We start from the raw sequence: 13,048 nt of genomic DNA, 5'->3' as shown, positions 1-13,048 counted from the left end.
TAATATTTTAAATTGAGCCGCTATCAATAACAACCCTTACGTAGATGGCGATAAGGTTTAAATTCCCGCTTAACACCATCCGCCTGTTTTGATTTATGCAAGAAAAAAACATGGCCAAAAAGTGCCTTTTATTTTATTTTGTGGATTTTCAGGCATAAATATTAAAAAATTTTCCGATCATTCTATAAATAACTTAATTTGCCACATTATACAATAAAATCATAACCGAAAATGGGTTTGTAAGTAGGAGATTTTGAACTTTAAAGCAGTTTTCATAGTCCTTTACATTATTTTTTTCTGGGCTTATAAAAAGACTTGATTATTTATGTAAAAAATACTCGATTATTTCAAAGGCCAAGATGTATTCTACTCGCAGTATTTAATTAAAGCATCTGAAACATTTCTAGGCGACCAAATTTTCAAACCAAAAACACATGATTTTGCATTACTATGTATGGCATCGCCTTAACCCAGTGAGATTGGAGTTAACCCGTAGAGTTTATAAGCTACAAGACACAGAATGATGAGTGCCACTTGAGGTAGTGTCCTGTTCCCTGTGGCCTGTGTTCCAGGGTGGCGAGTGGCACTCATAAGGGATTCCCCGGCTGCTGTTGAGGGGGTGGATGCTACAAGTGACACTGTTAATGGGGTTAAATTAACACCTTAGCTATGGGGTGGTTGACTGTAGCGTAATTTATCTTAAGGCGAAGCTTAATGCTAAATCAATGAATAAATAATAAATTGGTGTACATTACGAATACCAAAAAATATGCTTAAAGATAAATTGAAGGATTTCCTATTATTTCGCTTGAGTAGAATACAAATAAAATAATAAATTACTCAATAAAAAATATAAATGTTAACGCGTAAAGGAAACAACTTTTAAAAATTACAGTATTATAGCTTAGATTATCTGTGACAGTTTCACTTGATTAACTTTTTTGCTTTTTTATAAAATTATTCACAAAATAAATAAAAACCACTTTTGTGCTTGAAAAATTTATAGACTCCGTTTGTCAAGCGATTTTAATGCCTATTACCTACAATTGTGACTATATAAGGTATACCAATATACATATTTTTGGCTTTATTTTCATTATCTTTTTTTTAGATTTCAATGGAAAATTTATTTCCTATGTATTCGTAAGATATTGTTAACTTTTTGTGGCTGGCCATACATAGTTACAATATTAACATTTTGTGGCTTGCCATACATAGTATATAACCAACAACCCTGCCACAGGTCACTAACGTGGTTCGCTACGTTTGTTTACTTAGCAGGGGTGCCCGGGATCATGGTGTGACGTTTTTCTAGGTCCGAGACTAGTTGAGGGTTAGTTTTAGTTATTTTCCAATAAGAGGTGTTATTTTAAATAGTCCGCTATTTCGGTAGATGTTACTTTTGAAGCTGTCATTTTTTGACATTTGACAAGTAGAAACTACGCCATTAATAAAAATGGAACGATACACGCTTCAACAACGCATTGAAATTATTAAAATTCACTTGAGTGAATCAAATGCAAATCATCTTGAGTGATGAGGCCCATTTCCACCTCGGTGGCTTCGTCAACAAGCAAAACTGTCGCATCTGGGGCTCGGAAAACCCAAGAGTTATTGTTGAAAAGCCTCTATATCCTCAACGTGTGACTGTTTGGTGCGGTTTATGGTCCGGCGGAGTCATTGGCCCTTACTTTTTCGAAAATGAGGCTGGAGCAACAGTTACGGTGAATGGATTGCGCTATCGAGAGATGATTAATAATTTTTTATGGCCGGAATTAGATGGTATTGATCTGGACAACGTTTACTTTCAACAAGAAGGCGCTACGTGCCACACAAGCAAAGAAACCATTGATCTTTTACGATTGAATATCAAAATAACACCTCTTATTGGAAAACCCTGACTATTGATTATGGCAGTGGTTAGTGATAAATATTATGTATAAGTTGTATTGTAATTAGTAATGATATTACGTACATATGTTATATTGTAATTGAACATAAACATCCTGCCTTAAATTATATTTCTATTAAAGAAACATCTGTATTTAACATTACTGTGTGTGTGCATGTATTTATGTCACTACTCCATGAGGACAGCCATCGAAAAAACATTTATAATCATACATTATATTGATTAAAAAATATCATGCATATATTTGATTGGTTTGTTTTATTTTTTCCGCAGGGTACCCCACTGGAACCGCCCCCTGAGCTGCGAGGCACCGCACCAGCCCGCCAGCCGCCCTCGATAGAACTGGACCGCTGTCTGGACAGGTAGGCACCTTACACTCGTCTTGTACACTGCATCTTTTCACGAAATATTCGCACTATAGGCAGGGATGATAAGCTACGAGCTGCTCGCTAGTGCCACTGACTGTTTGTGCATGACCACAAATCACAGCTTAAAATACCTTATGTATTCAGTGTAGAGTCCGTAGTGACCGTATCTCATATTTAAGATTAATAAAAACAGAACTTACCATTAATTTTTTTTATGTAAAACGGTTTGAAAATGTTATAAAACGTTTTTTAACTATAAAATTAGCGGTAAGCACCAGATTTTATTTTTTAGACGATGAATTAGTAACTTCCCGAGGGATCCCTCTAGAAAAATTTGAGAATTTATTAATACGTTCATCAGAAATAATTGAAATAAACCCCACGAAAAGGTCGATTTTCTAGGCCTGCTAGGGCAAAGTCGACCGTAGATCTGTCTGTTACGCCGGGCCGCGCGCCGAATATTGTTTTTATTCAACTTCATAACTTATGTCGTTAAGATTCCCACTTTATTTGCAACCGCGGGTCTGTCAGGGCAGCTCGTCACTTTACGTCGTTAATATTCTGGCTTTATTTTATTTATTTATTAATTTTCGGGAAATCGACAGTTTACATTTAATCAGTTTGTACATAAGTATTATATAGCTAAAATAAAACCAATTATGGATTTCTTCCTTCTGACTTTACCTCTACTGAGACAGCATAATGGAATAAGATTAAATTTGTGAGAAAGGAATATGAATTAAAAAATTTATACAAAACAAAATTAGATTATATAAAACGAAAAATTTACAAAACAATACATTTATAAGTACCTTGTACTTTAGTTAACAGAATAATATTATTGTTGTCAACTTACTTACCAATGCTTCTTTTGTTGACATTTTTATTTTTCGTACATTTGTTACTAAAATTTTGTTTATTTTTGTCTACCGGTCACGAAACGACCGTGTCATGAACATTTCTTTTTTAGGTTTAAATTTAATGTTATTATTATATTAAGTTTACATATATGTAATGTTTTAAATGATATAATTATAAAGCTGCACATCTTGATACAGGAATGCCCTAGTGAGATGTGCAGAGTACGTTTTTTATGTTAAAAACTGTTTTTTTTTTTAAATAAATAAATAGCCATGGAGAGAGGTTTTAGATATAAATCAAATCATAATAGAGATATAAACAATAAAGACATAAACATTATTCACAAACCATCAGAGAAATATTCTTTTATGGAACTCTTGTATTTGATAAGTTCGCAACTGAAAATATCAACCTTTGATAATACGCTATTGTAATTATTGCATGGTCTGTATGTATATTTTGTGTTTTTTGTGTTGTAGGTGGTCCCCGGGCGAGCCCCGCAGCGGGCGCAGGAGAGCCCGGGACAGACCGGACTCCAGACACTCGCCCCCCAGGCATCACATATCGGTAAGTCAACCACCCACCCTTATTTACCCCTCATGTCCATTTAATTCCATCAGACAGGTATACCAGCTTTCGAGACAGTCCAATTTTCTAAATCCCGATTTATCTCTGTTGTTCTTTGGACTTCATCTGTGTATTTGGACGCAAAAATAGTTTTGAAACATTTTCATCGTTCCCGAGTGTGACTGGAAATCACCGACAAACAAACAACAGTTCACAACAACTAAGTGCTTTTAATATATTCGACGTGAACTGTTATTTGTAGGTTAGCAATCTGCAGTCATGCTCTAGAACAGTGGTTCTTGACCTTTTTGGAGGTACCGAACCCCACCAGTTACATATGCGCATTCACCGAACCCCTCCTAATTTGAAAAATTAGGAGTAAAATGTCTATGGTCCGTATATAATGACTATGGTCATTTTCGGGCGACCATCTTGACCGGTAATCGCAAGCTCTACCGCTGCGTGATCACCTGCAGCCAATCATATAAGTCGGGGGTCTTGACCTCCACCGAACCCCCGAGACTGACTCACCGCACCCCTGGGTTTCGATCGAACCCAGGTTAAGAACCACTGCTCTAGAACGATGAAAAGTTATCGACATTATTGATAAATCGTTTATCGTTCAACTGTGCTAGATATCCTGGGAGGCATATGACACCATGTCCCATTTTCATAATTTTATAGAAGAGCACTAATAAGTTTTTTGTAATGGAATTTTTGGATTATTTCAACAGCCAAAAACTGTTTTATTATTTATTGTTTCTTTAAAAACTGAAAACATAATGACAGAAAAAAACATTTATTAACTATCTCAATATATTTTAAGGGATTGTCATCATCTCATTTTTTTTTAAATAGGGTGACATGGTATTTGTAAATTATTGATATTTTATGTTGTTTTATTAATTTGGGAGGCGGGTACGGGAACCACAGCCCCGGTAACCATCTTTTGGATAACCCACATCTCTATCATAGATCACAAAATACTCTCAGAATCACCCTAGTGTAAGACCATCATGTGTGAAACATTGCTTGAAATGGCTTTAGTCGTGTTTGGTTACTAGATTTGAAAAGCCAGGTATTTCCCCTCCTTCCTCTCCCCTTCTCCTTCCCCTCCTTACTATTTTCACATAGTTTTTTTGTCGTCATATTGTTGTATGCCTCTAAGTATGGGGTGTTACGGAGAATTATTATTTCAGTTCTGTTAAGCAACTAGCCTAAAATGATATAATAACAGAACTTAAATAGGACTTCCACAGAACCCAAAAATGAACGTTGAAATTTGATGATTTGTTAAAATTTGTTTATTCATTCACTTATTTAATATATTAATCGAACGACGGATAGGTGTGAAGTGATAGATAAATTGAAAGTTGAATGTTATTGGTTGGTGGGTGGGATTGAAAGGGACATTTAGCGAAGGGGGAGTTAAAAAATGACCATTGCAGGTGTCTTCCCCGCCATCGCCTTCCCATGGGTCCCCGCGCGGCTCCCCGGCGGAGCGCTCCCCGGCGGCCGGGGGCCCCGCCTCGCCCTCGACGGCCCCCGGAGCGCCCGGCGCCCCCGGTCCGGGCCCCGACCTGTTCTCCGTGCAGCAGTTGCTCGAGCAGCCCCTGCTGGCCCCCCAGCAGCTGCAGGCGCTCATGAAGCACAGGTTCCTGCAGCAGCAGCATATGCACAAGCAGGTAACTAACAGACTTCTCCTTCTCCTCTTTCTCCTCCTGCTTCTCCCTCACCTTTTCAATATTCTTCTCCTTATTCTCCTCCTTCTCTTTCTTTTCATTATTCTTCTCCTTCTTCTCCTGCTTTTCTTTCTTCTTCTGCTCATTTTTCTAATCCTTCTTTTTCTCTTTCTTTTGTTCCTGCTTCTCCTACTTTAATTTTTTCTTCTCCTCCTTCTTTTTCTTTTCATTATTCTTCTCCTTCTTCTCCTGATTTTCTTTCTTCTTCTCCTTCTTCTGCTCATTTTTCTAATCCTTCTTTTTCTCTTTCTTCTGCTCATGCTTCTCTTACTTACCATTCTTCTTCTTCTTTTACCCATTCTTATCATCCTCCTACTTCTTCTCCTCATCCTTTTACTTCATCTCTATCTTCTTCTCCTTCTTCTACGCCACCTCCATCTTCTCGTCATTCTTCTCCTTCTCCTCCTTCTCGTTCTTCTTTCTTCTTTCTTCTTTCTTCTTTCTTCTTTCTTCTTTCTTCTTTCTTCTTTCTTCTTTCTTCTTTCTTCTTTCTTCTTTCTTCTTTCTTCTTTCTTCTTTCTTCTTTCTTCTTTCTTCTTTCTTCTTTCTTCTTTCTTCTTTCTTCTTTCTTCTTTCTTCTTTCTTCTCCTTCCTTCACTTCTTCTTCTCTTTTTCTTTTCCAATAATACATGTTTTGATAATATTTTTCTCCCGGCAGCTATCATCAGAGCTCAGCAAGCGCCAGATGGAACAAGCTGCCCAACGACTACAAGACCAGCTGCAACTTAGTATTCTCCAGGGACATGCTTTGCATGGCGCTCCCGATGGCCCGGGTAAGTCAACACCTTATCTACTTTATCTTATATAACTCTTTTGCTCCCTCTTCTGTGTCAAAAATAACAACCATCATCGTGAAAGCTCTTCTATTGTGTCAAGTATTCTTGATTCCCTTGTGCCAATTCTTCAGGGTTTAGCTTCATCCACTTAATTTATACCAAAAATAGCAATTACTGCAATGGAAGTCCTTTTATTGTTCACTGGAATGCCAACAATTATGATGAAAACTTTCTTTTGTGATAAGTTTTCGATAATTCAAAATATCTTTATCTTCTTTCTTCTATTAAATATCAATGATTTTCATAGAAGCTCTCTGTTATGCCTCAAAGTCTAATCCATTATTTTGTCCTCCAGGGTCTCTTCAGCAACTTGGAGCTCAACAACAGTTAGTGCAACAACTACAAGCAGCCCAGAGACAGTATCTCCTCCATGGTCTGCCAAGGCCTCCAGCGCATGGACCCGCTCATGGTAAGTCACAATTTCAACATTAAATTCTTATTCATCATCAGGTATCTTTTATTCGTCCCGTGTTCCTGCCTTCATGTCATCAGTTGCACTTTTTACATTATCCAGCCTGTCTCGTGTCCTAGGGCTCCTGTCCTCCATGGTGTTCGGCGCTGCGCCCCCCGAGCTGGGTCCCCCTGAGGAAGATGCTGCTCATCCCCTGTTCGGCCATGGGGTCTGCAAGTGGCCTGGCTGCGAAGCACTATGTGACGACTTCCAAGCATTCCTTAAGTAAGTACTCCAATCATTTTTGCGTTGCAATTCCCATATTTCTAAACTAATCTCTCTTACTTCTCTCCGACATCGTAAATCTACATCCCATTTGAATTTCGTAATCATTGTGAAACACAGTTTATTATAGGAAATTTAAGGCTCGATATGCGAATTTTTTAGATCAGGAAACACATCCACAAGGCATTTCTTGTTGTTATTTGTTAAATGCTTCGAATAGGTAATAATAATTCAAAAGCCTTCGATCGAATTTTTCAGTAGTTTTGACGTACCAAATTTACAACGAATATACGCAAAAAATTTACTAAAACAATTGTTTAAAAATAAGGAATCTTATACTAGACTGCTTATTCATTATACTAGATCGAATCAAAATGACATTAAAAAAATCATTCCAAGTTGTGAAAGCACATTCGGTCGAAGAAACTACATTTATTTTGCAACAAAAATCCACAACATCCTTCCCCCAGATATAAAACGAATAGATAATTTTAATGGTTCAAATCAAGAATGAAGCTGGAAGAGCTCAATGAAAAACAACAACAAAAAACGACATAAAATAAAATTTAACAACTTTAGTCCGCCTCAGCACACCCTAGTGTACGTACTTAAAAATAAAGTCGGAATCTTAACGTCGTAAGTGAAGAAGCCGTGTACAAAAATATGTTACGCGCGGCCCTGGTGTATCGGACAGACCCAAGGTTGAATTTGCCCTAACAAATCTCTAAAATAAAGTAGGAACCTTAACGACATAAGTAATGAAGTCGTGTACAAACAATATTTGTCGCGTGGCCCGGCGAAATGGGCGAACCTACTGTCGATTTTTCCCTAGCAGGCCTAGAAAATCGACCTTTCCGTGGGGTTTATTAATAATTATTTCTGTCCAGATGAATATCTCGGGGTTACTAATTCATCGTTGAGAAAAATAAAATCGTGTGCTTACCGCTAATTTTATAATTGAAAAACGTTTTATAAAATTTTCAAACCGTTTTAAATAAAATATTTTATTGGTAAGGTACTGTTTTTATTAATTTTAAATACAGATAACTTACATACGTAGGGATCGTTCTAAAAAATATTTATTTATTCATTTTTGGGAAATTGACAGTTTATATTTAATCAGTTTGTACATCAGTATTATTTAGTAAAATAAAACCAATTATGGACTTCCCCCTTGTGACTTTAACTGAGACAGCATAATTTAAATTTGTGAGAAAGGAATATGAATTAAAAAAAATATATATACAAAACAAAAGATTATATAAAACGAAAAATTTACAAAACAATACATATATAGCCATGGAGAGAGGTTGTAGATATAAATCAAATGATAATAGCGATACAAACAATAGAGACATAAACATTATTCACAAACTATCAGAGAAATATTCTTTTATGGACCTCTTGAATTTGGTAAGTTCGCAACTGAAAATATCAACGTTAGATAATACGCTATTGTAATTATTGCATAGTCTGTTCAGGCAAGAATTCTGCTTAGAGTTCGTTTTACTTTGATCTACCCTGAACAGGACAGAGGAGCGTGTTGAACACGCATTAATATTAAAGTTGAGAATCCGTCGGAATTAATTAAAATGTAAGCCTCGAGCAAACCCCCGTTATCAGAGTCTTAAATTCACCATAGTATTTTGTATGTATGTACAATGTTTTATATAGTCGTTAAAATTAAAATAGTGAAGAGTCAATAAATAAAGTGTAATTAGGTTATGTAAGAAAGAAAGATACTCGCTATTATATTGAATTTGTTGGTATGAATATCTAAGGTAAGTTTTTAGTTTGGACCGAAATTCTTTTGGGCTCGTTATGTACACTGTTCCTTAGTTACTATGTTAATAAATAATCCATGCTTTGATAAAATATCACGGAACATTAAGGTATCCGGTATTACACGATCAAATAGCTTGATTTATTATACCCCTCTTCCTAAAACACACATCAAGTTTTCGTAAAAAATTACTTTAATGAAATAAGTTTGGCAATTTTTCATCAAGTAACTATATACCCACTTGAAACATAGTACTGAGGAAATTGATAGAGATATTTCACTCTAATGTAATGTGACAAATCAATTTTAAATTTGCCTACGAAAAAATGGTTTTAAAGGAGAGAAAATAATTTTAATCAATATATATTTTAAAAGTAAGTGTACAATTTTCGTGCCGCTAAAACTCAGAAGTGAGTCCCGATACGATCAAGGGAGTTATATGGTGTGGTAGCCCTCTATCCCCCATTCATGAAGAAGGTTCTCGTTTTTACATGAAGGGCGTGCTTTTGAAGATATAAGGGATGGAAGTTTCACCCTCTACAAATTTCTAGAACAGGCTTCCACAAAATTCTGGAATGTTTTCGGATGTTCGGGAATAGTCTGGAACGTTTGGGAACATCCCGGAACATCCCAGATCATAATGAACTAAAAACGGGATTACAGGCCGTTTCCTGATAAACTTTTAGTAAATTCATAATCGTGATAATACATTGGTATTTCTGAATAGTATAAAACAAAGTGTCGTCGTTTGTGCGCTTAGTTCTTCTAAACTATGCAACGGAGTTTAATAGGGTTTACACTACTAAGTGTCAAAAAATCAAAATGGTGCCGGCTAGTGGTTGATTTGATAATTGTGAAATGTAACGAGAATGTTACACTTTAACCTAAATAAGTTTTCTTTTGTCCGGCTTAGTGGCTAAGTGAATAAAGGCGTTTAGTTCCAGGCGTCGTGGGTTCAATCCTTTACTAGCTAAATCTCCATCATTGTTCAAACAACACAATACAAACAGCCAAAGATCGATCTGTTCCGATATCAAACGAACATTCGCATAGCAGGACCTCGATTCTCGACGAAGTCATTCCACTCGAACAACGAGTGGTTCGACCCACTCTTTGTTCTAGTGGAACGACTTGTGACCAGAGATGTGCAAAATGGGTATCCAAAACCATTTGAAATGCAAAATGGAAATGGGTCAAAACTTTTCCATTTGAAAATGCAAAATGCAAAATGGTTTTTAGAAAAGCATTTCAAATGCAAAATACCTATTTTCAAAATGCATTGAAAATGCAAAATGGTTTCTCAGGTCAAACAATTAAAATAATTGTAGATTTTTTAAACAATTTTGTCATTTAATAATGGACATCAATGTAGAACAAACATATTACATGATGGTAAATCCAAAAACACCACGACTACAGATTATGAAACCACAAAAAATTTGCGCGGGACTAATGTTGCCAACGTAAAAACATAGAAACTGCTATCTAACATTTAATATTACAGCGTCATGGCCCCATGTTCAGTATTTTTTGTAATGGTATCACTCAATTGCCAGGGCTCCTACCAGGGAGCAACTTGACAAATGTAAATTATCTCTCATAGTGAGGTTGAGGACCGACTGATATTTGGGGATTATGAAAAAAAGATGAGTGGAGATAGTAGGAAGAATTTTGCAAAAAAGCATTTAAAATGTAAAATGCAAAATGGTTTTTAGAAAAGCATTTAAAATGCAAAATGGAAAATACCCATTTTGCATTTTGCATTTCCATTTGAAATGGATTTATTTGAAATAAAGCACATCTCTGCTTGTGACGTTTGGCGTGTCGAGAATCAAGAATAAGAATGTCGACCATGAATGTACTGGAGAATCTATACCCAGGGTAAAAACAGTTTAGAAAACTCTATTATATAGGCGTGGTCGCATTAAATTCTAAGGGCGTATCCGCACAAAGGACCGCCCCCTGGCATTCTAATATTTATTGTACATAATATCACAGTTAACTTACAACGTAACTCCTGGGAAACTATTCCGTTGCCAAGTTATGCTAAAGTTCCTACATATTAGCAAACTATGATGTTGTGCCTTAATTTATTTCATCAGGTTGGTAACATAGAACAATGGAAAACACCATAAGTGATTTCTATTAAAATTTGAATTTTATTTATTTATTTATTGCATCTTTCTATACATAAAACACTTTTTTTCACATAAAAATCAACCTCACTAGAACTAAGCCTGTATCGAGGTTAACAATTTACATTTGAGTGAAGCAAACATAAGAGTAATCACAAACATAAAGTAATTCTACATACAAACACAAAATATTTCAAAATTAAAGAAAAAATAAGTATTAGATGTGTTACCAGATGGGTAATTTGACAGTATATTGTAACAATATTTGAACCATAACTAATCATTAATCATAATTCAAAAGAAGAAGCAAAGTAGATAATAAAGACAGATAGGGTGACATTCAGTTTTTAGCAAATGGGACTTATCTGTAATCTTATTATTTAAGAAAGGACAAGGATAAAAAAATATTAAGACAATCGTCTGTCAATACAAAAATCTTAAATAATTTTTAAAATTTTACTAAGGAATTGGTAGACTTAATATGATTTGGAAGAATATTAAACATAAGTGGTGCCCGATATAAATAATTTCTTTGACCAAAAGAAGTTTTAGTATGTACCGTCACAAAGTTCAATGTAGAGCTAATTCTAGTTGTCCGCATTTGTTGTGTTCTTTCAGCAAATTTAATATTGATAAAAAATCGACAAAGTATTTGAGTGATATATAGCTGTTTTATACACATAACATTGCATTCCTTATAAAGTAGGTTGGATGGATAACAGAATTTTTTTTCGTGGTTAATAAACAAAGTGTTTTATTTGATTTAATATAATATGTCTAACCACAAAGTGATTGCTTCCTACGAAAAAAAAAAAAAAAAAAAAAAAAAAAAAAAAAAAAAAATTTTTTTTGTACATCACTTTAAGGATCAATTTTTGAGTAATATTTAGTGGTTCAACATTGGACTTTAGACATGATCCCCAGCATACTATGTTATAAGAAAGTCGAGATTGGACTAAGGCAAAATAGACAGTTTTTATTTTCTCTTTGTCCAATATGTGTCGAAGTTCTTTAAAAATAAATGTAAATACAAAATACAAATTAAAACAAATGTTTCATTTGACCCAATGCCCTAGCGCTCTGTATCACTTACACTAGCCTGACATCGTAGATCTCCTTCCCATTTGATTTTCAATAAAACCAAAATTTAAAGAATAGGTAAAGAAAATTGAACTTAAAAATTCAAATCCAGGGATTGCAGTAATCGGATCATTGGAAAACTTTGACCGCCTAACTTTGTTGAAGTGTAAAAATTGATCAATATTTAAAATCGACTGAACATATAAACTATTTAAATAATAATATAAGTTATTTCTTCAATGTTAAAATGTAATTTTGTTTGAACCACTATATATATTTAAAAAAAAACGTCGGCGTTTATAAAAAATACATAGTTGTTGAAACAAAGTTACATTGTTTCATTCAGTGCCCCGCGTTGTCCAGGCTTTAGTTTTTTTTAAACTCAAATGTAGACAGTGACTTTCCTCTTGTTGTGAATGTCAAGTGTGTAAAATTTCATCAGTCTTGATATAAAACTGTAGATATTTATAAAAATTAAATGTACCTCGCCCGCCCGCCACAGACGAATCCCTGCAATGCTTCACTAATGTCTTTTTTGGTCGTCTCCAACTTCTTCCTTCATTAACTACTGTATACCACAATGATACCGTTAAAAATTTAATTCAACTCCATATCTCATTACGGTGCAAAGATATTGCACTCAGTATTGCTCGGGTATCCCCAATTTCTTCTACCATTTAAACATCTCTAAACAATTCTGGCACTAATAACAACAAACTTTTAAATTTTCACCGATGTCGATCGACTCGAGTTTTGCGAGCATAAACAAAATCAGGGTGAATTTTTATATATAACTAGCTGTGTACCCGGCGTCACTGGGGGTTATCCTTAGGTGATAGACACATACCTCCGTGGACTTTTCTATAGGCCTTTTTAAGATATACAATTCCGTAGTACATTATTTTGATTTATCTCATAAGGTTTAGCCAGCTTTAGCAATATAAGTGCCCGAAAAAATATTTTTTTACGACTTGATTACAAAAGATCGACTTTTGTCTGCTTAAGTATAATAAGCATGTATTATATATGTAAACCTTTCGGAAGAAATTCTCTAAATTATAGTGAAACTCCTATCAAAATCCGTTGCG

General features: G+C 35.1%; 1 protein-coding gene and 1 pseudogene across 9 annotated transcripts in view; one reads left to right on the top strand and one right to left on the bottom strand.

The window, feature by feature from the left end:
* Positions 1-13,048, top strand: part of LOC149409807 (uncharacterized) — a 174,999-nt gene that overhangs the window by 127,105 nt on the left and 34,846 nt on the right. For all 9 annotated transcript variants that reach the window (XM_089649297.1, XM_089649298.1, XM_089649293.1 and 6 more), the window contains 6 exons: positions 2,186-2,274; positions 3,621-3,708; positions 5,157-5,393; positions 6,109-6,223; positions 6,582-6,695; positions 6,818-6,962. In XM_089649297.1, the coding sequence (XP_089505423.1) occupies positions 2,186-2,274; positions 3,621-3,708; positions 5,157-5,393; positions 6,109-6,223; positions 6,582-6,695; positions 6,818-6,962 (788 nt within the window). The remainder of the gene's footprint in view (positions 1-2,185; positions 2,275-3,620; positions 3,709-5,156; positions 5,394-6,108; positions 6,224-6,581; positions 6,696-6,817; positions 6,963-13,048) is intronic.
* LOC149409808 (uncharacterized) lies at positions 5,496-6,074 on the bottom strand (annotated as a pseudogene).

The sequence above is a fragment of the Hesperophylax consimilis genome, chromosome 29, assembly GCF_061612785.1.
Source record: "Hesperophylax consimilis isolate HC1 chromosome 29, BYU_Hcon_1.0, whole genome shotgun sequence".
Lineage (NCBI taxonomy): Eukaryota > Metazoa > Arthropoda > Insecta > Trichoptera > Limnephilidae > Hesperophylax > Hesperophylax consimilis.
This window is presented reverse-complemented; position numbering and strand designations above follow the sequence as displayed.